The sequence below is a fragment of the Platalea leucorodia genome, assembly GCF_965183815.1.
Source record: "Platalea leucorodia genome assembly, chromosome: 6".
In the NCBI taxonomy this organism is placed as follows: domain Eukaryota; kingdom Metazoa; phylum Chordata; class Aves; order Pelecaniformes; family Threskiornithidae; genus Platalea; species Platalea leucorodia.
Window position 1 is genome coordinate 60862758 of NC_138828.1, and position 25834 is coordinate 60888591.

The following is a 25834-nucleotide window of genomic DNA, read 5'->3' on the forward strand; positions in this document are numbered from 1 at the left end:
TGAAGACCACAGGAGAGGCTCCCAGTTTACTCTGTAAACTGGTTAAAATACGTGTTAGTAATTTTACAGAGGATAGCTCACCCTTTTGCGTTAACTTATGTCAAACAAAATGCTTAAATAGCTATTAGTCATTCAGTGCAATAATTTTGTTGTCCTAGACTATTGTCACGGTGTCCTACACTAGAAATCAATGTTAAAGTGAAGCTGAAGCATTTACTTAGCAGAAAGAGGGTATTATTCTTGGACAAAGTTCTGTGTCATTGACATCTTCTCTTAATTAGCTCTCATATTCCAAGAGATTTCTTTCAGCAAAATGTCATCATTTTAACAAAAGGATGACCAAATGCTGACAGCTGGAGTTTGGCAATAACATTCTGTATGAAATATCAGTAAATGAATTCTAAAATAGCTGGACTGCTTTTTTGGTCCACGACTGGATGTGCATAATTAGCTCCATTTCAAGTGTTTTGCCCAGAAGAAATGTTAAGCCACCTGCATGGGAATAAGTAAATGGCTTTTTTAAAATCTTGGTGGGTCTTATTTAGCTCCCCTTGGGGAATTCAGTTTTGATCACTAACATCAGCCTTAGAGCCTTAAAGCCTGAAATCTCTCTCTCTCCTCACGTATTGGGGACTAGCCATGAAAAGGAAGGTGGGGAACAGTACTGGAACAGTGGGGTGTTTTAATGTATGGGTTCTTGTCTTCTGAGAGTAGTACTTGACACTGACAAGCCTCAATTAAACTGAAAGAAGCGTCTGTGTCATCTTCTGTATTTCCCTGATATACCATTCTGTGTCGAACTGATGCACCTCAGCTAACCTTGGTTAGCCTCGTCCACAAATAGTAAGTTTTCTACCAGGTTCCTACTGCATGCTACACCCTTTAAAGCAGTGTCAACTTTTTCACATACTTCAGTGAAAGAAGAGTTGTGATGCTTGGCTGTGAAAGGGCTTTGACGATAATTGTAATTAAGTGCTCATGCTCTGGTTCCTGCTTCGCTGCTCTAGGTGCTAGCGCTGTTGGCAGAGTCACCAGAAGAATTTCCTGACCCACTCAGAGCAAGTCCAAATGTCCACATCGGGGTGAAAATGCGAGTGGCCCAGCAATGCTCACAATGCTGTGGTGGTCACACAGTGGTGGACTTGTGCTGTGGGGACAAGGGATGTACCAGTGCTCCAGTAGTCTCGTGAGACCATCAGAAAAAAACATCAGGAAGATACTTAGGACGCATTTCTCAGTTCTGAGCCTGTCCCTGCTCAAAAGCTCCTTCCCTGATTTTGGCATGTCACTGTAGCACCCTTCAGTGGCTGGCTAAGCATTTCTTGGTTTCTTTGGTTTTGTTTCTATTTTTAAGGAGTTGTTTTGTATTAAATTAGCATTTGTAAGAAGCACTAGATGGATGACACTGGCAAATTAATTCATAATTTACTTACCAAATGATTTGTGAGACGGTAGCAAAGTTACCCGCTAGTATGCCTTGAGCTGGATGTGGCTGGGTGAGCAGCTCTCTTGTGGAGCTCCTGCTGGTCTTGATGGCTTTCTTGAAACCAACAAGAACAGCACCAGTTGCATACATCTGTGTGCATGGTTAAGCACTGACTTTTCCATGAGGAAAGGAACTGGCTTAGCTTAATCTGCATTGAAAAGTTCATCTTGGATCTTGTTAATTACCCTGAGAAAAGTTGCAGTGCAGAAATACGCTTGCGAACTCATTAGGCTGCAGCTGGAAGTCCGGGGAGACGTGCTGATGCTTTCAAGTACAAAATCAGCTGCTTTTCCCCCCACCCCCCGGAACTGTAAGGAAAGAGCGTGGAGAGGATTGCTTTCTACTCTGAAAGCGTTGCGATGTCTAGGAACCCTCTTTGGGTATTGTATCAGCCATCAAAATCATTGCAGCTCTTTTCCCTAGAAAAGCTAAATGCATGATCTGAACTGGGACAATTAGTTGAAGAAAGCTGTAATTGGAGCCACACTTTACTGTGGCAGTGCTCCTTCTGGCGGGACCCACATTTATATCCTGCTGTTTTGCTTTTGCTGCTCCGTCAGCCAGTTGGTTTTCTTTTGTCCTGAAAACTCAATTTTATGTCCAGGAGGAGGCCTGGTAGAAAAAGATCATCAGTAGTCCTCTAGGGATCTGTGACCTTGCAGAACTACTAGATCCTGGTCCACTGAAGCCAATGGGAGCGCTGGTATTTGTTTCAGTAGAAGTACAATGGAGCTGTAAATGTGGAAGACATGATGGGAGAGAGCTTCTCTTGCGCTGTTAATAAAAGGGATTAAAAATTACCATTATAAAAAAGCTAAGTATAATGTTGCAGTGTTTCAGACTTGAGTTCTATGAGGGGATATTAACTTGAACTATCTAAATTACAATAATAGAGGAGAACAGATCCTTGGAATGTTTTAATTGGTATCAATTTGTATACAAGATTCTTCTTTTTTACAGAACCTATTTTTAGCCTTGTTTGAACTGAGGAAGTTGCTTTGTAAAGGAAGTTTCCTTAGAAATCTTCAGGCTTATTTTTGCCAGTTCTGTAACCCCAACAATTTAAAACTCTCTCATAAAAATTGCATACCACCTCCACTGGATACTTATGCCAGGCCCTTGGCTTCTGGATTAATTTTGATTTAGTGCGATATCCTCCCCTATTATGCATCCATTAACTTCAGGCAGAATAGCATTTATTTATATTAAAGTATTGCTTATTTTTCTCTTTATTTTCTCCCTATTTCTGTAGTTCCTTTTGTGATGTTTCTTCCCTATTCAGCTACAAATGCTCTTATGTTCTTACACTGTCCTGTAGTTTTGTCCTGTGTTTAGTTATTCCCTTCCTATGCTTTTTTAATGGCTCTGTTACCATTTCTGCTTTGTTCCTCCTTTACATTGCTCTGGTGATAGGAAATGTGCTGCGTTTCTGCTAGTAGCAATTGAAAAAACCTAGAAATTTCACAAAGATCTTTGCAGGTGAAATCAGCCAGTCCTATCTACACATATCTCTGGTTTGCTTTTTTAAGAGAGAAATCCCAAATCCATGCATATTATTTTTCCCCTCGATGCTCTAACCCAACCTGAAGAGAAACTTGATGCAGATATCAATGGATAAAATTCCTGGGCCTGTCTTACTCACAAAGTTTAGCTATACAACTGAAATCATAGGAAGTTAAATAATAGACTAGTAAGTTGGATATAGGTAGTTCGTCAAAAGACTAACAAAACACTCAGGATTCTGTGGGAGGGTGGATGTGCATGAAGTACAAATATTATAGAAGATGGAAATCAACAGGAAAATGCATTATATAACAAATACAGAAAATTCTGAGTCTGCCTGGGTTTCACTGGATTTGAAAGTTTAGGCTCCTCTTGGTTGGTTGGTCACTAGTAAGCAATATTGCCCCACTGAAGATACCTTTATCTATTATTTTACTGTCTGCCTAATTGATGTTGAATTGGACTGTGTGTGACTGGGCAGGATTCAGTGAGTCCAGTCCCTAGAAGAAGCAGGATTAGAAACAGATTTTGGAGTAACCACTTGTACAAGAGGCATTTTGAAGTCCCCAGTAACGAGTCAGCTGAGGTGCCTGTGGCCCCTGGAGCACTGATGGTACCCAGGGGGACAGAGTGGCCAAGGAAGAGAAGAAGGAGTCCTACAAAAGCAGTGACTAGGAGCTTTATGAGGAGCTGATCGCAGCAGTCTCTTCTTGCTTTAACTGAAGCAAATTTCCACGCCCTGGGTTAATGGGTACTATGGTCACACAGCCCCAGTGCCTGGTAGTTTCTCTGGGACAGGATTTCATGTGCAGGATTGCAAGGGTGCTATGCTATGCGAGGCCAATGTACAGGATGTTTTAGATGCTAGAAGAGAATCCTTGGAGGTCATTTGGAGATGGGTAAGATGATACAGAAGAACCAAACTTGGAGCGTGCTGTGAAGAAAATAATTACAGAAAGGGTCAGATATTGTAAGAAAACATAGATACTAAGATGGCTTAGGTGCAGGTAAAAAGGCAAGAGAACAAATTCTTTTTATGGAAACCTGGATCCTTTAGGAGATCATGGAAGAGTATAGGAGGGAGGGTTTCTGCCTCCGACAGTAAGATAAAAATGAACATTTTATCTTTGGGGCAGTGAATTGTTCATGCTTTGTGTATGGCTTTTGCTATTTTAGCCCTTTATCATTTTTTTTGAATGCCTGCAGAGGCATAACAAGTCATTTGCTTTCTTTCTACATTTTTATTTTAAAATTTATATGTGTTTTCATTTGTTCTGCCACACTTCTCTCAAACTGAAAGCAGAAGCAAAATTAACTTTATGGCTTGTTAGCGATATTTGACAATTGTGCTTTGAGTTATTGCAATTGGCTGAAAAACAGTAACGAGGAGCTGAATAGGGTTTTGTTTCTCTTTAAAGTAACGTGGAAAGATTCTGTTACTTGTCTGCTGTACTGTGAGGTATTTTCCTCCCAGGGATTTCTTGCCTTCAATCTTTAAGAAAATAGCAACACAGCAAAAATAGTTCCTAGCGGAGGAAGTCTTCAGCCATTGTATGTATCGTGTGTGTGATAGTCTACTTTTAAAAAGTGCCTGGATCCAGGAAACATAAGAGTTAATGGGCTTAGAGTTTTGATGCTGAAGATGCCAAGTTTACTCCATGATAAATCTGCAGTGACTCCAATTTGTGTATCATATAGAGTGCGTGTTTCTTTGAATACTGGAATTATAAATATTTTTACACACTCCTTTATACCAAGGAGTAGAGATCACCAGTATGTGCGCTTTGACAATCTTGCTAATCAGCATCGTATTGGAGTCACATTGGAGAGCGTCCAGCACATGGAAAACTGACAAAACTTCTTGTTTGCCTTCATGCTAGAAAGGAATTCAGTTTTGTAATGATTAGGGTGGAGAGAGGCAGAGTATAATTTCTGTCTCCCAGAGCTCACCAGCTGCCTGCAATTTACTCGAGAGGTGTTGCTGGATTGGGAAATAATGTATAGTCGTTGCAATAATTTAAAATACAGAAGAGTCTCCAGGTACAAAAAAACAATCAGATTGTAGCCATAAAGATTGCTTTTTTGATAGTAGGGTGTATAAAATATAATACACAGCTGTAGGGCTGGGATTGGGGAAGATAATAAAAGAAGAAACGATTTGCAATAATTACTATAACTGAGAATGCTATTTTTTAAATCATGAGAGACTAGAAATATTTTTCAATATGGCTTCATTGCCTACAATTTCAAATAGATGCTCAAGTCGAAAGGTAATGGTGGGCTTTTATTTCTGTCTTAGATCATCAGAGACCGTCCTCCACTTTGCTCCTGAATTATAGTAATTCCGGCTCTGACTACAGTATTTTAATTTCAGTAGTACTGTTTATGATTGCCTCTGTGGGCCTCTTTACACTGGAAAGGTCATATTGGCTCTTCGATGGTACATCATATTTGTCCATGTTTACTAATTCTCTCTTTTATTATGCTCTCTATCAGTTTGCTTAGTCTAGAGGCCATAATATATACCTTCTCAGCTGTTACCAGTGAGAGCTTTGGCATATTTACCAAATGTATCTTCCAGCTGCTTGTAAACCCTGTGAATTAAATACTGTGCTAGCAGTAATATGGCCAAACCAAAATACAGTAATTTTAAGTAGAGTAAGAGTAACTCTCCCAGTCAGAGTACTTGCAGGTATTTGACATCATAGCCTTACCAATTGCTGTGGTCTTACCAGTTACTCTATAAATTCCAAGAAAAACAAAGTAACAATAAACAAGAAAGCATACAGAAAAATAACTGAGGTAAAATAAAATAAAACTACAAGCTTTTTTTTTTTCCTTTCTCCAGGTCATGAGGAAAAGAACGGAGCACATCCTCCCATTTTCTGTGATAGATTGTATGTAGAAGAACTGTATTTGCAAAAGGTGGAGAGCTGGTGTGACTCACAGCAAAGAGGTCAGAGCTGGGCAGAAAAAGTTAGCCGCTGACGTGAGATCAGACAATTGCAATTACCGGGAGGCAGACAGGAAGCACATTGCAATTCTGGAACAGGATTTTGATACGAACGGGCTGCCTAAGAGCACACAGTGGTGCCAAGGAATCCTGCTCCACGATACATAAAAATACTAGTCTCATTTACCAAATCTTGCACAGGGTCACAGAACATTGATAAACTTAGGGATCTGATTACAGAGCTTAGTTGATATTTAGTACTTTATGCATTTGAAGTGTATCACAAATGATACAATTATTAAGCCAAGAATGTTTTAATGAGGAATACAGACATGAGTGTCATTTTACAAGTGAAAATCATCATATAGTATAGGGTGGTTCTCTTTTCTTTATAACCGGTCAGCCACATATAAAATCTCTGTTTCCTCTGGTTCCTGACAAAAAATAATTGCATAAAGGGGGATTAGTTACCTGGGGTTTTTTAAGCAATAAAATAACCCAAGTTTAGCATCTTTATCGGGGGAAAACCTAGTGCTGTTCCCAAAATAGATGGTCTGTCTTCGGTGCTTTGCTGATGAAAGAGCTTGTTCTAGGCTTGGAGGAAGGAAAGATAAAGGAAGATTCCTTTCAGCATCATGTGAAGGTGAGAAAGCTTGTAAGGGATCTTTTGTTGAAAGCTTGGATAGCATTTTACTTGGTGACGTGTTCTGCTTTATTTTAGTTCATTAAGGTACTTCATCATGTACAATTCAGATGCCTTGGGGTAAATTCCTTCTAGCGCACCTCCACTTAAACTTATGATGTTATATGACAGATTAATTTTCCCCATTTATTGTCTAATCTTTTTCAGTTGTATGCTCTACAAAGAATGTTAGCCTGGTTTCATTGGTGATGAGTCTTATCTGATGTTTTGATTTGTTGTAGTCGTACATAGATTAACACTCCTCTATTAATTGCTGTGACATTGCTAGATGTTACTGACTCCTAAATTCTTTCATGTTGCAATTAACTATTGTTTTACAACTTTACTGGTTCAAATACTTTCTTTTGGATGTCAGTGTTATGTCCAGAGAAACCATTTTGCACTATTTAGCAGTCAGTGCTTTTATCTGTTCCTTGCGCTAAACTAGTTTTAGAAAGCCTATTCTGGTTGATGTGGCATATCATCCAGAGAGCTTGTGTAGTTAAGAAATTTCTTCTCTTGTTGTTGTGCAGTTCTAGTGGTTCCGAGATAACTTCAGGAAAGTTAGTGTAGTAGCTTTACAATTAACTCTCAGAAATAATCATAGATCGTCTGCTGTGATCTCCTGTATATTGGAGGACATTATAAGAGGACTAAACTTGGGTGCTTGTGTACTTTACTCAGTAACCTGTATTTGGCTGAAGCATGTCTGAATGTATTGAGAGATGGGAAAGCCGTCTTTGGCAGTTTGTTGCACTGGTCAGTTACTCTAATGGTAAAAATGTATGCCTTCCTTCTCTTTTGAATTTGGTTGATTACAGCTTCCAGTCATTGGTTCTTGATCACCTCCTCCTTGAAGAACTTCTCAAGTCAGGTTTATTTTTCTCTCCAAAGGTACTTGTACGCTACATAATCAGGTCACCTCTCAGTCATCTTCTCAGTACATTGCCAGATTACTCTTTCTTAGTGTCTAGGCAAAAAGCCTTTCCTCCATCCCTTGATATTTTTTTTTCCTCTTTTTCAGTTTTCAGTATTCTTTTTAAAAAGTGGAGACCCTAGCAGATAAGGGCGCTGATGTTCAGACTCCACAATGAAGATACGGATATCTCTTACCTTCTTGTCCTGTCTGGCTCTGTCCGCCATGGCAGAGGATAATACAGAAGAGTGGTAGGCATTGGGAGAGCAAGGACTTCTGAAATGCATTTTCTTTTTTCCATTTCTTTCTTCCCCCAAGAGGGAAAAACTATTGTGGTGATACGTTCTGTTGAATGAAGATATCTTATAGCCATATGGGTTATTCCTCTTTCTTCTAGTAAGGTTAAAACATTAAAATGCTTATGTGTGATCAAGGCTGTAAGTTTTTATAGGTGATGGCTGCAGAGCACATCTGCTGGTTCAGCACATGCTTATCAAATGGCTGGCGCCTTCATAAACTACTTGTTTTAGGAAACTGAGAGGATGTGTCTGCTCTACGCTGCTGCATTTATTAAGTTTGCCAGTTACCTCACATCAGGGCCCTAGTGCATGCAACACAAACACAGTCTGAATCTAGCTTTATTGATGCCAAGTTAACAAAAATATTTTGGAAGTATCATTACGCAGAACTGATCTAATACATCATAAGAGTCTTCATTCGAGAGAAACCAATCCCTGATTTGACCACAAGGGTAGAAATGCCTAGCAGTCTGCTACCCATTTTGACCATCAATTAAGTCACTGAGAAGCTATTGGTAAATAGTAAAGATACGCTTGTATATGCTTGACATGTCTGGTGTAAGTGGTTTTAGCAGGTGAATAACCTAGAATTGATTCCCGTTACAGCTTCTTTGAACTTTCTGTATTGCTAAGTGAATGACCTACTTCTTTGATCTAAAATTAGTGTGTGCAGCTCCATTTTTAAAGTGTTTCCAAGTACATCCACTCTTGCACCCCTGCTGCTTGCTTTCATTATACAATAAGGATGGCCGTTTCTTCCTTTAGCAAAGAAGTTACTGGGTTTTAAATTATTTTCCTGTACATTGATCCAGAGGAAGAATGCCAGCAGTTTGTTAGGGGTTTAGGAGTACAAGTTCCCCTGACTCTTCAAATTGTATTCATACACTTAAGAGTCCCACTATGCAGATGAGAGACCAGAATTTAATCTTTGTCGTTCTTGTTTGTTAGGATGTATGCGAAGAAAAAAAAAAAAAACAGGGGAGACACACAAATTCTTGCAAAAAAATTATTTGGCTTTCTAAGGAAGCCTGTGTGAAACACTGCTTTCAGCAACATCAAAATGTAACTGCACATACCAGACTTCTTCATTCATGCTGCCAAAGGAATAATAGGATTACCCTGCTTTGTTTTGCTTTTTCACCCTGGCATTAAACGAACTGAAACTTGATGTGTGAGTGTCCGGAAAATAAGGTCAGTTGAAAAAGAGTTCATTGTCCTTTTATTCTTGTTCTTAGGTGTTCACAGACCAGTTCAGGTTTATCCAGAGAACCATGGCAGAAGGTGGATTTGATCCTTGCGAATGCATTTGCTCGCATGAACATGCAATGAGAAGACTGATTAATCTGGTAAGGATAACATGAGGATGTTTGGAAGGGTGGTTATTCAGACATTACTTCAGCTCTTGCAGACTTGCAGTTACTGATGCTTTTGATTCTGCTTATTCAGTTGCGTATACAGTTAGAATCTGTGTATCTGACTTTCTGATGAGCTTTTGAATAGTTAATACAAGTGGTAGCTTTCTGTTATTTCCCAGGGCATTTTACAGCATTGACAGTGTTTCTATTGAAATGTTTCTCTGTAACCCTTTTTTAGTCTGCATGAAAACAAAGAAACTACCCTGCAAACTCTTTGAGTTCTGGGTTCTGTTTCTTGCTATGTCATTGATATGGTTGAGCAACTTCAAGCAAGTTATTTTACATTGCTGTAACTGTGACCTGTAAAATACCAATGATTCTTAGCCTCCGTATGGAACTTAGTTCAATGTCCATTGAAAAAAGCTACAAAGTGCTAATTACTTTTCCTAAGTAAAAGTATGTAGTTTTTTTTTTTTAAATAACACTAACAATTGTGAACTGTGAGCAATTAGGTGAACTTGATTACAACTCTAATTTGGTTAAACTCTTTTTTAAGATCACATTTTACATCAGCTTAATTTGGTGTACTTCTGCTTGTTGATTTGCATAAATTTGTTTTTATCCCATTTTCTTACTTAGGGCCTAAATTAATGTCCTTTTAAATTACTGAGTACATCAGCTGCTCAAGGCAGTAGGTGTGAAGAGCATCCCTCTCTAGGATCAGGCCCATCTTCAAGAGGTTTCTTATCGGTATTTTAGGAAGATTATCAGGAAGATACGGCACCCACTAGCCTATGATAAGAGTGGGGCTAGTGTGTAAGTCCCCAAAGAATGTATGTCTGGGAATAAGGAATCCATTTGTGTGCTTGCCCTTAAAATAAAACCACTTCCATGTGCATACATCCACAAAAAAACAAAGTTGTTTTGAACAGCACTTTGCAGGAAGTATATATAGCTTGTTCTTGCAAATGCGTGGGTTGCACTCATATAGTCCTGCTTCACCCTGAACATAAAATCCTGAGTGTCCACACTTTCTTAGCCTTGGAGTGCATTGTTACACTATCTCCTCTGGAGTGCCAGAGGAAGAACCTAAAGCCAGGCAGATGCTGTACCTGTGTGTGCTCTCAGGGAGCTTGGCAGATCCCGTTTTGCAGAATTACTCTGCTCAGAGTAAGCATAGTTCACCACACATGTCCATAACGCAGCACTGCAGAACCTGTGTCATCGTGTTCTCACATTGCACCCTTGGGCCTGTGCACACAGAATGCCCCTCAAAAACACACAGGCCACACTGGGAGCCAAAATACCCCAGACCAGGCTCTCTCAGTGGGAGGGCTACATCAGTGGCTGCAGCAGAAGGCAAAACGATCCCCCACAAGGACAAGGGAAAATGACAAGCACTTGTCATCTCACAGGCCACAAGACCCTTGGACTACGCATCAAAGCTGGAGTTGCCAAACAGCCCACATTCATGTAGTGGCCAGCTGCACCAAGGTCCAAAATGACACCAGCTAAATAGAGCATGTCTGCATAGCCAATTCCATGTGCTTTATGGGCCTGATATCATTTCCCTCTGGTAGTTCCCAAGTGTGGTGCAGCCAGTGCTCTCTTGAGTGTCACAAGTCATTAGAGGTTGACTCACTTTCTTACTGCTGAACAGGCAACAGACTTGTTTGGGGGATGGAGGTACAAGAAGTGAAAGGGATGTGTGCCCATTTGGTGCCGTTATCAGAATTGTTCAGGGTGGAAGGGACTTCAGGAGGTCATCTAGGCCGACCTCCTGCTCAAAGCAAGGTCAATAGTGAATTCAGACCAGGTCACTCAGGGCTTTCGTACCAGCTGAATCTTGAAAACCTTTAAGGACAGCAATTCCGCAGCCTCTTGGGGCAACATGCTCCAATGTTTGACAGTCCTTGTGGTAGAGAATTTTTTCCATCCACTGTTTTAGTTGAATGTATTGTACCCTCTGCCATACAGTGCTGTGAAGAGCTTGTCTCTGTCCTCTCAGTAACCTCCTTCTCTGGACTGAACAAGCCCAGCTCCCTGAGCCTCTCCTTACAGGGCAAGTGCTCCAACCCCTGGTGATCCTCTGCTGAATTCACTTCAGTCTGTAAATATGTCTTGCGTAGGGGAGCCCGACACTGGATGCAGTATTCCAGTTATGGGTTGAAAGTGCTGAGTACAGGGGTGTAATCGCATCCTTCAGTCTACTTATGCACTGTTTAAAGGTCAATGCTGTTGGCACAAGGGCGTAGAAAATTGAGGCTTCTGTGGAGAACAGTTGTCTCTTCTGTGGAGCCTTTACGTCAGGGCCCAGCCATCCTAGCTCACGCTTCCCAGTTAGAGGCACAATTTCAAAATATTCTGAGCTCTACCTGCTTCCCCCATACGGATGCTCATACACATGTTCTTTCCTAAGAAAGATTTTCCTCTTGTTCTCAACATGACATTTGTGCCATGTCCCACAGTTGTATTGATTCTGGACCTTGAGGCTTCTGGACACGTGCTACATTGGTGACAAAGGAACCCCCAGGAACAAGCTTCAGGAAGTTGGGAGGGAGAAAGGAGGCTGCGTGTTGGCTGCTCTTTCCTCTGAGGCTTGTCAGATGCAAATCTGAACCAGTATGGTTCAGACTTTCGACCTCCATTCAGCATTTTTTATCTTTTCCTTTTTTGCTTGAAGATACTGATGGGCAACAGCACCAGTCAGCCAGTTCTCTTTGTGTTGTGGCTGGAGGATTCTAGGTATGAATGATGTAGGTGAGCTGTGTCCAAAGTCAGAAGTAATGCCACAAAAGTCTGTGAGATTTTGTTCCTGGGCTGCTCCATGCAGTGTAAGGTGGGTGCAAATGGATCATCTGGAGGCACACTAGTTCCTGCGTTGTGAATGTAAACAGAGCACATTGTAGGTGCACCCTCTTGGGCAGTCACCAAGACCAGTCTAACAGTGTTCCTGTGTAGGTGCAGGAGTGGAGTCTATTGCTCAGTGTCCAGCTTCCAAAAAGATCATACAAATTAGCACTTGAAACTGTGACGAGTAAGGGGAAATGCCAGATTTCATCTATCCTAAAAAGCAAAACAGATGCTCCTAAATATTTATAAGAGCAAATCACTAGCTGGGATAATCCAGCAGAATCTAGAGAGGAAAAGTCCCAAAAGTCCCGATCAGCAGCCAGACTATCCTCAAGTAACCTGTTGCATGATTTTAGCAGGAGACTTGCTAAGCCTTCATTATTGCATCTGTAACTTTCATGCTGCAGTAAGAGTTTGCTTTCTAAGTTGCTGTTTTGTCACTCAATCTTACACAACATAAGCAAACAGGAATTTTACTATTTGTTTTAAAAGGAACCCTTGGACATCAGTTCTCAAAGTTGCTGAACCCCACAAGTCTCAATGGAGACTGGGCGCCCACTGCCTCTAAAAGTTGGATCCTCAAAACCTTTACTCCAAAACCATTGTGATACAAGAAAGCTAGGCAGTCTGTAGTTGTTCAGCCTGTGGGGGAAAAAAATATCCAAACATGCTGTATAGGCAGAATGGTTCCCTATACCTACTTAATTGTTGATTCTTTTTAACCTAGATAGATATAAAACACACCAGAGCACATTTGAATGGTGTTATAGCTGGGATTTTGGACGAAACTGTATAACAAGTCGATTGTAATTACCTCCAGACTGAGCATTGTAAATCCAGAAGTTCAGAGTTGAGATCAAATTTAACAGAATAACAGCGTGATTATAAGAGATGCCCCAGTGTGGAAATGTACTTTCAGGATTTTTCAGTCCAGTAATGACATTGTGCAAAAACCCCGTGATTGATGTAGGCTTTAATAACTTGCATTTGCGTTGAAGTAAACTAATTTTTACAGACTAATTTGTTTATACCTGTATAGAACAACACTGATAAGAATTAAGGCTTCTACTAATGAAAAAGGCATGATGTATTCAGTTATGACTATTACATGTAGAGTTAAAAATACATATTCAAATACACAAGTTTTCTGTTAGAGTTAACTGTATGGGAAATTTGAATGACGCTGCTATGCCAAGGTCAGAAGGAGGTCAAAAAGTCTGACTTTACAACCTGAAGTTCTCCTTTTAATTCCTAAATTGTTACTTTTAATCTCTAATTTAATGGATGTATTTACTTTGTAATTCTTAGAAAATGTATTTGGTATTCAAAGTACAATTTGTGGATGAATACATTATATTTTTTTTATATAGCATATAGTTTAAATCTCTATTTGAAATGCAGACTTCAGTTCATCTTGTCATTACAACTAATGCTTATACAATGAAAAAAAAAGCTATTGTCATTTAAACTCTTCTTCCTCTCTGCTATTAACAACACCACAGAAAATTACAAACAAGCAAAGCTGTTTTTAAAAAGCCTAACTCTTACTAAGCTACTTGGCTTGATTATTTTTCTGTCCTTCATTTTGCTTGACTAAGCAGGGGTTTGTTTTGTTGAGTTTTTTTCTTCTTGACTCATAATACCATGAAGATTTTATAGACAGTGGACTGTGCATCTCTAATGCGCATGATATTTTTAAAAGATTTTTTGCTGCTTATTAGGTTAACTGGGAGATATTGTTCATACCCACGGCTCTTATAACTTACATATACATACTTAAGTGGCATTGAATTCTCTTATGCTGAATGTTCTATCATTTTCCTGAAGTGGATTTTTCAGGGTTCTCCTTGGTGTCAAAACGTGAAAATTTCGCACATGGTAAATTTCTGTGGTATGGCCACTGTAAATAATAAGCAAATATTATGATTTCCAAATATTCCTAGGAAACAATAGAAATCTAAAGTCTTCAGCTGTGACTTCATAAATGTCATTTCTAGTATGTAATACCCATGGCAACATCTGTTATGATTTGGTGGTGTTATGTAACAATTTGACTGTTGTATGTTGGGCTTACTATTTACTCTATGGATATAGCAGATAATTGGGAACTTCCATAAGAGGAAGTAAGCATAGAAGAAAAATATCACAAGACTTTCCATCCTCTGCAGATACACAAGAGTTGCCAAAAGACAATGACAGGTCTGTTAGCCTGTATGATTTTATCTCCTGTTCAGTCTCCTCCATCTGCAAAACTTATTTTGACAAGAAGAGCCAAAGTTCAAGAATGAAGAACAACAAACAACATCAAGTACTTTAATGGGGCAGAATCTGTCAAACAAGAGGGCAGTTGTTTGAAAGAGTCACGGTGAAGGACATTCTGTGGTATCCAGAGGAAATGGCTCCTGTCTTAATTGTGGCAGAAGATAGCAAATCTCTGGATAAGAATGATGTTATATTTAAACCTTTTTATTTCCCTTTTTTACTTCTTTGGTAAAATCTGATAGCACTATGTTATTCCTCCAGACTTCGATGCTCTCTGAGTAAGCATGGCTGATTCATGGAGTATCTTAGCCCAAGGCTCAGTTCAAGTCTGAAAACTAGACTGAAAACACAGTGTATGTGGTGGTGGGGGATAATTATGCATAAAGCATCCTCCATGAAGCCTGAGACCTGTGTATGGTTACTTAGTGGCTAGAAATGTCAAAGCAAGCCAGTAACACACATAACTTTGTATGATGTAAATGTCCTTTTTTTTCCCCCCCCTTCTGATACAGTATTATTTGCTTTACAGAAAGTGTGACTTTAGAATTCTCTCATACTAGTTTCTGGGGAAAATAAGCAATATGTTCTTTAACAGAAAACATTTCTAATTCTGTAATACAAAAGGACCTATTTTGATGAACTGCCAGCAGTTCTGCTGTAGAGATTTGATGGCCTTACAGACCTCTGTGGGAATTACAACCTTGTGTTTTGTTCTTCTGTAGCTAATTGCAAAGTAATGGCCCATGTCTAGTTACGTTGCTATACCAGAAGGTTTGAATGTCTCAGAAACTCTGGGGGATACAAAGCAAATCATTCTTTATTTTAATCTCTGTTGTATTTTGAGGTGTCCCTAGATTTTTATAGCAAAAGTTGCAAATTCTCAAACTATTTCAACACAATTGGTTCAAACACTCTTTTGTCAACCAAGTTTCCACATAATTCTCTTGGCCAGGTCATTTTAGAGTCTTACTATTATAAACTGGCATAGTCTGAAATAGTATCCAGCATAGCCATGAATCTTGGCTAAGGGAGACCTTGTGCAAACAGCACAGAATAAACACAGATGACTAAAATAGATCTGCGTTGTGTGCTGCAAATGGTTGAAAAGCTCTCAAGATGTCAGCACAGCCAAGCCCGACTTAAATAGTCCCTCAGGCAACCAGCAGAAGTGAGTTACCCTACTGACGTGGCCTTCTACTGAAAGCGCAGCACAACTATACTGAATACATTTGTGATGAATTTAAAGTGACCTTCTAAATATGGAGGTTGCCCTGGAGACTTCTTACACATGTTCCATGGCATTTGCCTTCTAATTTTTTTTGTAATAGCAATTGCTACTGCTTCTAGTCTATGGCCCTTCTTAGCCACCCACCCCAAGAGCAGGAAATTGCATTTTGCTCTCGCCCATTTTTTTTCCAGACCTGGGCCTTCAATTCCCAATTTCTTGGCATTCAAGCCAGTTCAAAAAGGACCTTTCCCAACAGCTGAACCTTAGGTTCCTCATTAGGACAAAGAAGCTATCGTCCTTCTGAGATGCCTGGGAAAAGACTTGATGCACCTCCTAAGGCATTGGGCCAAAACACAAGGTTGGAGTGGCAGGGTGTGAGCCTGTTCTTGAGCGCTCTTGCTCCACTGACTTTCATTTTCCTGCCTTCACTGGGTGCTCAAGGTGCTGGCGTTGCACAGGTTAAGGGCCCAAAACTGTATCACAGAATTCATCCACTGCTAATGGTCTTTAAGCTAGAAACTAGCTCTAGATCAAGCAGTTTAAATGGAGACTATTGTCTAGACAGGTAAGTGGATGTTTAAAAAAAAAAAAAAGAAAAAAAGCCATGAAAAATGGTGTCCACTCGGGTCTATGTCCCATGAAGACCATTTTTTCCTATAAGGGGTTAGGTATCAGGACTTAACTGAAAGTTGAAGGTGCCTGTCATTCTTTGCATTTCTCATTCCTGAGCTTTGCTGGTGCTTCTTAACCAGTATAGATTAAAAACAAAACAAAACATATAAAAGAATCTCAGTCACGCCTCATGACCACCTCAAAACATGCATAGTGTGACAGTATTGCAAGCAGTGTAGAAAATTATGCATTGAAAATTCTGTCAGCTTGATATTCCAGAAGTTAATTAATAGCTATAACCTGTATTATGAATGGCTGAACTGTGTTTGATGAGCAGAGCTGTGTTGTAGCCATCTCATGCGAGGAAAAAGGAGAAAATTGTGCTTTTTCTCTCCGGCCGCATGTGGATGTAATCAACACTTAGAGCAAACTGTACTTATCTGTTGGAACTCCTAGTTCTAAGCCTTTTCTTCAAGGCTGTCTACGTGGGAGTACCCTTGTCATTTGCTAATGCGCATCATTTTGCAGAAGATACTCAACTGTTTGGTCAAAAAACCCACATGTATTCTGGTTTTGTATTTTAAGTATAAGTTTGCTAATGCCCTCTTGGGAGATCTATGTATGTTGTTCATGAATGTTTTCAGATGCCTCTATAGTAATACTGTGTAATATTCTATTTCATCCATTTGTTGTCTAGTATTTCAAGTAGTCAGAGGTGCTGTGAGCTCCTTGTAATTATCCTGACTATCACACTGCTTCATCTTCTTTTCCCTGACTCTCCCTGTTCTGCTAATTCATTCTGCTTTGTGCTCACTAAAAGTAGGATGCCAGGGGTCCTGGCAGTAGGGATCCCTCAGTAGGGATGTCCCAGGTCCTCAAGGCCAGCAAAATTGTAAAATGAAGTACCAATAAAAGTCATACAATTGGAGGAATGTGAGGGAAGTATGGAAAAGGAGGATCTATATGACGCCGAGGTGAAACGGCGATCCCAAGAGAAATGAGAAAATAAAAGGAAGAATGAGTTCTTGCCCGAATCAGGGCTCCTGTTTGCACAGTGGTCCCTCTGTTGCATCTTCCTCCATAAAATTTCATGTCTTTCAGTATGAAAGTTAATAATGTTCTCCCTCTGTCATAACTGGCTGATGGTTCTGAGTCTTAAGAGTTGTTTTGTAATCTAGGAATATTATTCTGAAAGGTACAAACCATCCTTCTCTCTCATTTGCCGTGGGAGAGAAAATTACTTGTCACCTCACAGGACCAAACTCTGTATTTTTATTGCAGACTGTTATTCTGTCCTTGTATGAACAATCATTTCTTTTATTATAATTCTGCATATGCTCATAGAAGATGTAGGAGTGGGGAAGGCAGTGTTCACTTTCTCCTTGTTTGTTCCTCTAAGAGAACGTAAGGTAGTTTAAGAGACAACTCCATCAGTATGCCCTTCTTTTCCCCTTATTTTCCTCTTATTTCTGTTGGCCAGCTTGTAGCAGAATAATGCATGTAGGTGTCATTTTTTGCATCTTTAAATCTGAACTCTATGGATAATGCTACAATTCAATTTGCATCTTGGCTTGTATTCAGGACTGGCCTATCCTACCACAGCAATTTATTTATCATGTTGTTTACTAAATCGTTTATATACTTTGGACAGAACAGATGTGGCTGCCAACAAAGCTTAAACAGTGATATCATTACCCAGAAGCATGAGAAGGCAATCAGGAGTATGCCGTGGTGTTGTCATCTTCTGGCATCGTTGGAGAGAAAAAGCAGAGCTTACAACTGGCCTAAACTGCAAAAAAGTATTTTCACAAGCGACGATATTTTGCCCTTGTTATCGCATAAAATTTTCTATCAACAGCCTTTATGATTCCATTTTAAATTTACTTTTATTCATGGGATAAATGACCATATGAAGTTAGTTATTTGTCCTTGCTTTCGTACTTATCTATCCTTTTCTTTTCATTGCCACCATTATCCGTTTCTGCTCTCTTATCTTTGTACCTAATTTATCTGTTTCTTTCACACATTTCTCTGGGCTTTCTTCCATCACAATTTTTTGTATGGAGGTCTTTTCCTGACCTGGCTCATGAACTTGCTAATTTCTCATTCATGTCTTTTCTGAGGACTTATTTCTGCTTTGAGCTGTCTCAAAAGTTACTCTAAAAGGCAATTACTTTAATTATCCCTACATAAATAATTTATTTTCATCTCATCTGCTGTTCACACTAGACTTCATTGATTATTGTACTGTGTTCCTGCCACTAGTCCTGTCTTCTTGTTTTGTTACGTCTTTATTACACCATTTCTGGAGTTGGAAAGTGCTTTTGGACAGGGATTATGCCATTATTTCTTCTGAAAAATGACAAACTGGTGAGCTGTCTGATCATTGCTATCTTCCTGATATTTATATGCTTTGTCTTTTTATTTTGACTCTCAAATGATACACTTCACTCTTAAAAACTGCTCATACTGGATAGGAACTCTTAATCTTTTTTCAGGCAAGACGCTGTTGACTTTAATAAAAAAAGATACATTTGTCTGAGCAGAGATCGCAGGACCAGTCCCAGGGTTTGTGAGACTGTTGAACTCTGGAGTAGCAAATTCTGAAAACTCATCTGAAGAGTTTCAGAAAACTCCTCTGAAGAGGAAGCAAGGGAATTGACACAAGAGCAAGTTACTGTGAAGGTAGGCAGAAGTCTGAATTTCCTTCTCCACAGTAGCTATCTGTGATGAGCGGTAAATGCAAAGTAGCTTCACTTCTTTCGTGGGAAGACTGAAGTGATCCCAGTGGCTGAGGTCACTGTATTGGAAAAACAAGTTCTCTGTTTAGCTAGATGAAGCTGTTTCACTGGGCTTACTATTTGACTTGGACTTCAGTGATTTTGTGGAGCAGCTAACATGCAGTAAAAGTTCACACCCTGTTTTCACCACACAGTGGCATGTTTGTGTGCCCATAGTAGGTTTGCACATGAAGAAATAGAGATTTTACTTAATATAGTGACTTTACAAAAAAGTTTCCAGAGGCCGATAGTGGTGTCCCTTTACTGTGATTGTTCACATTTTGTTCACAGCTGGGGATTGTGGAAAGTGGTGGCTCTCATTGCTAAAAGCTGTGCAGACTCCTATAAGAACATGGCATCTGTTGTAGGAGTAGCAGCAGGAGACAGTCGGGTTTCAGGTACGCTTGATGGGTAGATGCTGTTGATCCACAAGATGGCATGTTAAAACTGTACTTTATATATAGTGTCAAAGGAGCAGGATCACTGCTGTGATCACAGGATCACTGTTGTGTTAGTGTGAAGTGGGGCTAAAAGCTGTGTCTTTTGGAAAAAGAAAAAAAAAGGAACGAAGAGCTATTTCAGATTTGATCTGGGAGCCATTTTAAATGTGCTCTTTTTACGTTTGCAACACAAAATTTGAGTGTCTTGGGGAAAGAGCGAGGAAGAGCCCTTGTCTCACCACTAGAAGTAACTCAGTTTCTTTTCTTTTTGGCATTGTGTTTGGTTTACATTCAAAATATGTCAGTAAGTGGACACTGATTTGCTGTAATTCAGCCACTGTGCCTCCCAGTTCCAAGAACTTATGAGGGGCTCCATAGAAACCAAATACTCATATTGACCAAGAGTTCTTGCGGTGTGGGGATTATTAATTTGAATTATTTTAACTTAAGCTATTCAAGATTTTAAATGTTCTTGGAGGGAATTAAAGTTCACAATTGTATTTTAAATAATGTGCATTTATAATTAGTATTTTTACTTGTAGTACCTACAAGTTTGCACTGTATTAAAACTGAAAATTTTGGAGCCTTTTTAGGTTTCTTTTAGCTTTCATGCTGTTTACAATTTGTGTTTACTTCATTTTGGACAATAAAAGATAAATTTTTTGGCTCACATGCACTAAGCCATTTATTGTATTTGGATGACAAACTGCACAGAGAATGTTAAAATTCAGATATAATCCTCTTCATTTAAATGGAAAAAACCAATTTCTGTAAATATTTAGTTTTGTAACATTTTGTACTCTCTTCTTCTTTTGTTGAATAAGCCCTGATATTTCACTCACCTAATTTCTGTGTTCTTTTTAAGGGCCTGTTCCAGAATATACTGAAAAACATGAAAAGGCTGTTGCTGACTTTAGCAGGTGTCAAATCAGGCACTCAGCTATTAATCTTCCACTAAATTCATATTTTTGACAACAGAAAGATCTCTGAAATATTAATAAAACCAAAACCACCATTAATAATGTTGCCTTTAAGTATGTACGAGTTAATATATTCTAAGAATTCCTTCTCTATTGAGACTTTTCTCATCCAATCTGTAGTGTTCCCAGTCTGAAAAACATTGAGTTTATTTGAGAAGTCGTTTTGAGGGTTTTGTTAAGAATAGGGAAGGTCTGGTTTGACTTTTTACTATTACTCCACAAACTTTCATCCAAACTCCCCCTCCACATCGGAATAGGAAATCTGAATACAAATTATTTCCAGTCCCTGATAATTGCTCTTTTTTCAATTACCCGATGATTGAAATATCTCACATTCAATTTTTTTTCAACAGTTGCTATGTCCCTTAAGGGTGTAGTTATCAAGAGAGAGCTAATTGGTAGAAGCAGCGTTCTTGTTTCAGCAAAAGGCATTACCTTTCCCAGCCATTCAGCTTACATAAGCGTTTCATACACGTGCCAGAATCGTTTCTCGTCTTTTGACTAATTGAATGACCGCAAGGGATCAGATTTGTGTTGAGTTGCAGAGTTAGGAACTAGTTCACCCGAGTGAATGGAGAAAAACCTGTTTTTACGGCTGCTCATTTTCCGTCATCTGCTGTGTTTCATCCCAAGAGAACAATATGCAGCCTGTCACTGAGCTGTTAAAAACAGATTTGTTACCTGGCTCCCTGGCTTACAGAGCCCTCCTAGCGCTTCTGCTCGTGGACTACTGAGGTTTTGCATGTGCTTGTAGTCAGGAGGGGAAGTGAGCACGAGAAGATACTTGAGTGTGTTTTTTATCATGTGATCCATGGCTTCTTAAAACCTGTTTGAGTCTGTGGGTGGTCCCATTTTGACCAAATCTTCTCCAGCATGAGTAGGTTTTATAAGAAATTTTTGTATTACCTGGAATAGTTGAGAAATATTTCTAAGAAATATTTGTATTGCTGGATATGAATGTAGCAGAGACTATGAAGTGTAATTTTTTTTAGGTGGGATCTTTAAATCTGCGTGATTATATGATTATGTATTGTTTTCCATTTAGAGGAATTTCATACAAATTATTAAAAAATGCAGTTTTTTCATACTTTTCTCTTGTAACTGTTTCACAACATAATTTGAGGTTTCTAAACCTACCTTGTACAGTTAGGTTCTAAATCCCCATGAAAAAAAATTGAATAATTGTTATCCAAGCCCTCTGGAAAGCACAGCCCCATTATCAAAGTACAGATGGCTCTGTACTTTGTAAAGGTTCCTCTGTACATTATTCATTATTCCTCCATACATAAGCAGACTTTTTTCCATATTGGCAGGATATAATGTAATATAAGAGCATTTTTTCAGCAGAGATCTGTAGAGCAGCTCCTAATGGTATTTTTTTTAAGACTGCTTGCTTACTGTACTATTTCTATCATTGGTGTTTCCAGCAGTACTTTTCACTCTAAGGTCTTGGAGCCTGTCCTGTCTTTTGAGAAGTCACCAAGGATGCCCATAGGATAAAACTCAGTATCTGAGTGCACCCTCTGGGCACACAAAATCCCCAGGATTTAATACTTATTGTGCCTTAATCAGATGGCCTCCTAAGTCAGCAGGCATTCCCAGACAGTGTGTAGGCTTTTCATGAAGAAACGGTCAAGGTGATGGTGAACGAAAAAGCATGGTGTGATCGTGGTCACCACTGAGACCGCTCTCCAAGAAAGGTATAGCTGTAGCCAGCTGTATCTTTCTGTTGTTATTAAACAAGCTTCTCTGGTGGTTAATATATTTATGTCAGTCAAAGCTGGAGCTCCATCTTTTTTTTTTGTGCTAGCAGTGGAAGTCCGTCTGGTAGGCAGGTGAAGGAACAGGATGTTAACAGCAACAAAAAGTACATGCACTGTTTTTTGAGATGGCTTTTATAGAAACGTTAATTACATGGTTTAAAAAAGATGTATTTGGACAGAGTGTAACACTTAGAATGGGAGATAACTAATACTGTGGCCAGAACACCCCAAGGCAGTGTTACCTATCTGGGCAAACTAGATGCGCTGTGTGAGTACTAGCCATCCTGGGGACAGAGGGAGAATTAGATGCTATATGCTTGTTGACTTGTACGGTGTTTCTGATCATATAACTGTTACCCATTTTAATTCTGGGCATCATTCCATGTTGAAGAATACCTGTAAACTGTGTTTTACAGAGTAGGGATTATAAATTAAGCCCCCTCCAGAATTAAACCCTTATGCAAACAGAAGATAATTATGTTGCTGATCTCTTTAAAATGCAGGTATAGCGATATCCAGTTTTCCCAGTTCAGGAATCTCTCAGTGTCAGATATTCCAAATTGGTACTATTGCTAACGTAAAACCTCCCCTTTGAGAATGACTTCCAAAGTTTGAAAATAAAATCAACTTTTGCTTTTATATAAGAAGGGCAGGAAATATGCATAGTTTGATAGATTTTTTTTTTTTTTAATAAGGTAAGTAGAAGTCTTTTGTTTGAATTTCCCCTGCTGTTGTTTTTAACTATAGAAATAGCTGAAAGGTTAAATCCAGCCTTCCCAGTACTTCCTAAGGAACTTCTTTGTAGTCTCAGTAAATTCACTAGCAGATCTTAATATATTAATGAAAGAATGAATAGATTAATCTCCAATTACATTTTTTTTTCTTTCTCAACGGCGTCAGTCATGGAAAATCATTATGATAAAGGAGGGAGCTTAAAGTTTTCCAAATGTCTTCCTCCTTCGGTTGCTCGTCGGTTTCCGTGATGTGCTTTGCATAATATTATGACTACATACAGTAAATCAATTACGCCAATACAAGGGGAAATTGGGTTTGTAGAAATTATTCGCATATTTCTTTCGTAAGAAACATCATCTTCTCTTCTACATTTGTATATTTACACTGATAATAAACAGATTAGCCTGTTGTGACAAGTGTTGGGATTTGTGACACTACTGTGACATAAAACCTGTCAAAAAGCAAATGTCAGTTCTAACCAAGGCATTGTAACAATTCTGTACTTTTTAAAACTTCTATTATTAATCCATGTAGTTTACCTAAGCAGAGGATAGAACCTATTTCCATAATACAGCAGATTATATCCCATCCATTTAACCTCTCTGTGCCTGATAAAAAATGTGATATTTGTCTTTCTTTTTTGACTCTGTCATCTGTAAAATAGTTAATACTGATTTGCAGGTTAGCCAGTGTTGACTTTTCTTGCAGTTGGCAAGCTTACCTAGTCTGTAAATACAAATAGTCATTACAGTTGCTAAAAGCACTTTAAATTTTACCCATTAGTAAAGAGAAAAAACAGTACAATACATATAAAAATCTGCTTTTAAAAGATCTCAGGTGGAAAAAATAGTGATTGCTAAGTTTAAATATGAAATTTGAATTCTGCTTCTCTGTGCATAACTGTTATCACAGTGTGATCATTTATTATTATGTAATCACAGAGTATTTTAATGTTACTTGATCTAGATAACAATAGTAACACCTATCCATGATAAATCCCAAAATGTGTATAGAGAGTAAATCTGTACATAACAATGTCTGTGTCACTACAGATTTTTAATTTGAATTTTAGAAAGCCATAAAAGTGGCTGCAACCTGTGTGGAAGCAATAGCACTTTAGTAGGATGATTTAAAGGTATTATGTGAATAGTGTTCAGAAACTACCTCCGTACCTAGGGTTCTTCACACACCATAAGCCAAGTGCGATACAGTAAAGGATTGGTTATAATCTTCCCTATCTTGAACTTGTGCTCTGACATTACACTAAACCATGATTTCGGTAAAAGCTGACCGAGTCTCATTGCTAAGTGTCATGCCTTTCTTTTTCTCTGTTTCAGCTGAGACAATCCCAGTCGTACTGCACAGATACAGAATGCCTTCAGGAATGTGAGTAACTATTGAGATCAGGCGCATGGAAATAAAATAAACGGTAGTAACTAAAATACAGTCTGACTGGTCTTGAAAATGCAGCAGTTGATTTAATGTCATAGGAACATATTACATGAAATAAAATCCTACAGTACTAAAATTGTTGGGGGGGGGGGGGGATAATATTTTCTGAGAATCTGTGATGCTGATGTACGTTGGAAGCATTGTATGGAAGCGGCAATGGTGAGCAGGCTGGAGGTATCAGTATACCAGCATGGCCATTGATCGGGCCCCAAGCATTAATGACTCTTACCATTAGCCTCCAAATAGACTGATTTCAGTTTTTCCCTATGGAGAGAATTTGGGGGGGGCTTTATTTGTCCTCCTTGCAGCCATAGCAGCCTAACCAGTGAAGACTGGATATTCAGCACAGACCCCCACATGTACACGTGTTCACGGCCGGGGCTGAGTGACGTACTGCCAGTGAGGTGAACGCTCTGCTTCACTGTGAGGCAGAGGAGATTCCCTGCCAGCTCTGACTGATAACTTGACGTACACCGTGGCTGCATTTCTGTTTGACTCAGTGGCTGCGTAGTTAACAAAGCAGAGTACTGATGTGTGCGCTTCCTTGAAATTTGCTGTGAAATATGTGTAAAAAATTCTCCCAAACAGTGAGCATTACTAGGACAGTCAAATATTACCAGCATCTGCAGGGAAGCATGGCTGTGCGGAGGTTATGCACTAATGTAAGCTTGCCCTGAGGCGCTCTGTTTACACTTCTCATGGTCTAGAGGGAACATCGCCAAATGCTTGTAAATAAAAATGAAGTGGATCTGTTTTTCCTATATTGCTTTACCAATTGAGCATATGAACTCACTCATTTGGCCTGCATCGGGAGTACAGTAATGCTCAGAGGGAGCAGGGAGCACCTGAGCAGTGTTCCTGGAAGCAAGAGCTGCTGGTGCCTGTGTCTTCTAGAGGTCTAGGAGCAGTGCAGTCAAGTTTCCAGGATCTTGGGAAGAGGGCATGCCTTTGTTCACTCTCATGTTCCTCCTTCTTCACGGCCCAGTAAAACCTGTTTAGAGATGGGCATCTAGCTTGGACTTGCACTGTGCCCTCCCAGCGTGAAACAGTCCCAGATTCATTGCTGCATTGGGCTGAAGGGGAAAAGCTATGAGCTTTCCCAGATAACCCCTGAAAAAGAGTGGGGCGCACGTGTGCCATAACAGTGCTGCTGGCTTTACTCTTTCTTTTTGGGCTTTCCAAGTTATGCTGTGTGTCTGTGACTTCCAGCACCCCTCTTCTCCCAAATATACCTGTCCTAAGGCAGACTTTTTCGTCTCCCGTACCTTAGACTTCTATGTGTGGGGGTTTTTTTAAATCACAGGCATGTAGGAGAGGGAAAGAGGCCGGTGACAGGAGACAGTATTTTCTGTGTTAGAAGTCGGCACAGACAGGCTGTGAAGCTTTCTGAGCTTTAGTCCGTGGTCAAAACCAAGCGATGGTAGGTCATTCTCACTCAAGCCTCGGGAGCCTTGGCTCGTCAATATTTATGAAGCTGTTAGCCTAAAGACTGTGTAAATGAGTAAGTTCTGTTATGTGTGGGCACAAAGCTTGTG

General features: G+C 39.5%; 1 protein-coding gene across 1 annotated transcript in view; it reads left to right on the top strand.

Moving 5' to 3' along the window:
* The window catches only part of SMIM14 (small integral membrane protein 14), a 42054-nt gene that overhangs the window by 6358 nt on the left and 9862 nt on the right, over window positions 1–25834 (top strand). The window contains exons 2-3 of the mRNA XM_082315757.1: window positions 9075–9185; window positions 24185–24233. Of these exons, the coding sequence (XP_082171883.1) occupies window positions 9111–9185; window positions 24185–24233 (124 nt within the window). The 5' untranslated portion in view covers window positions 9075–9110. The remainder of the gene's footprint in view (window positions 1–9074; window positions 9186–24184; window positions 24234–25834) is intronic.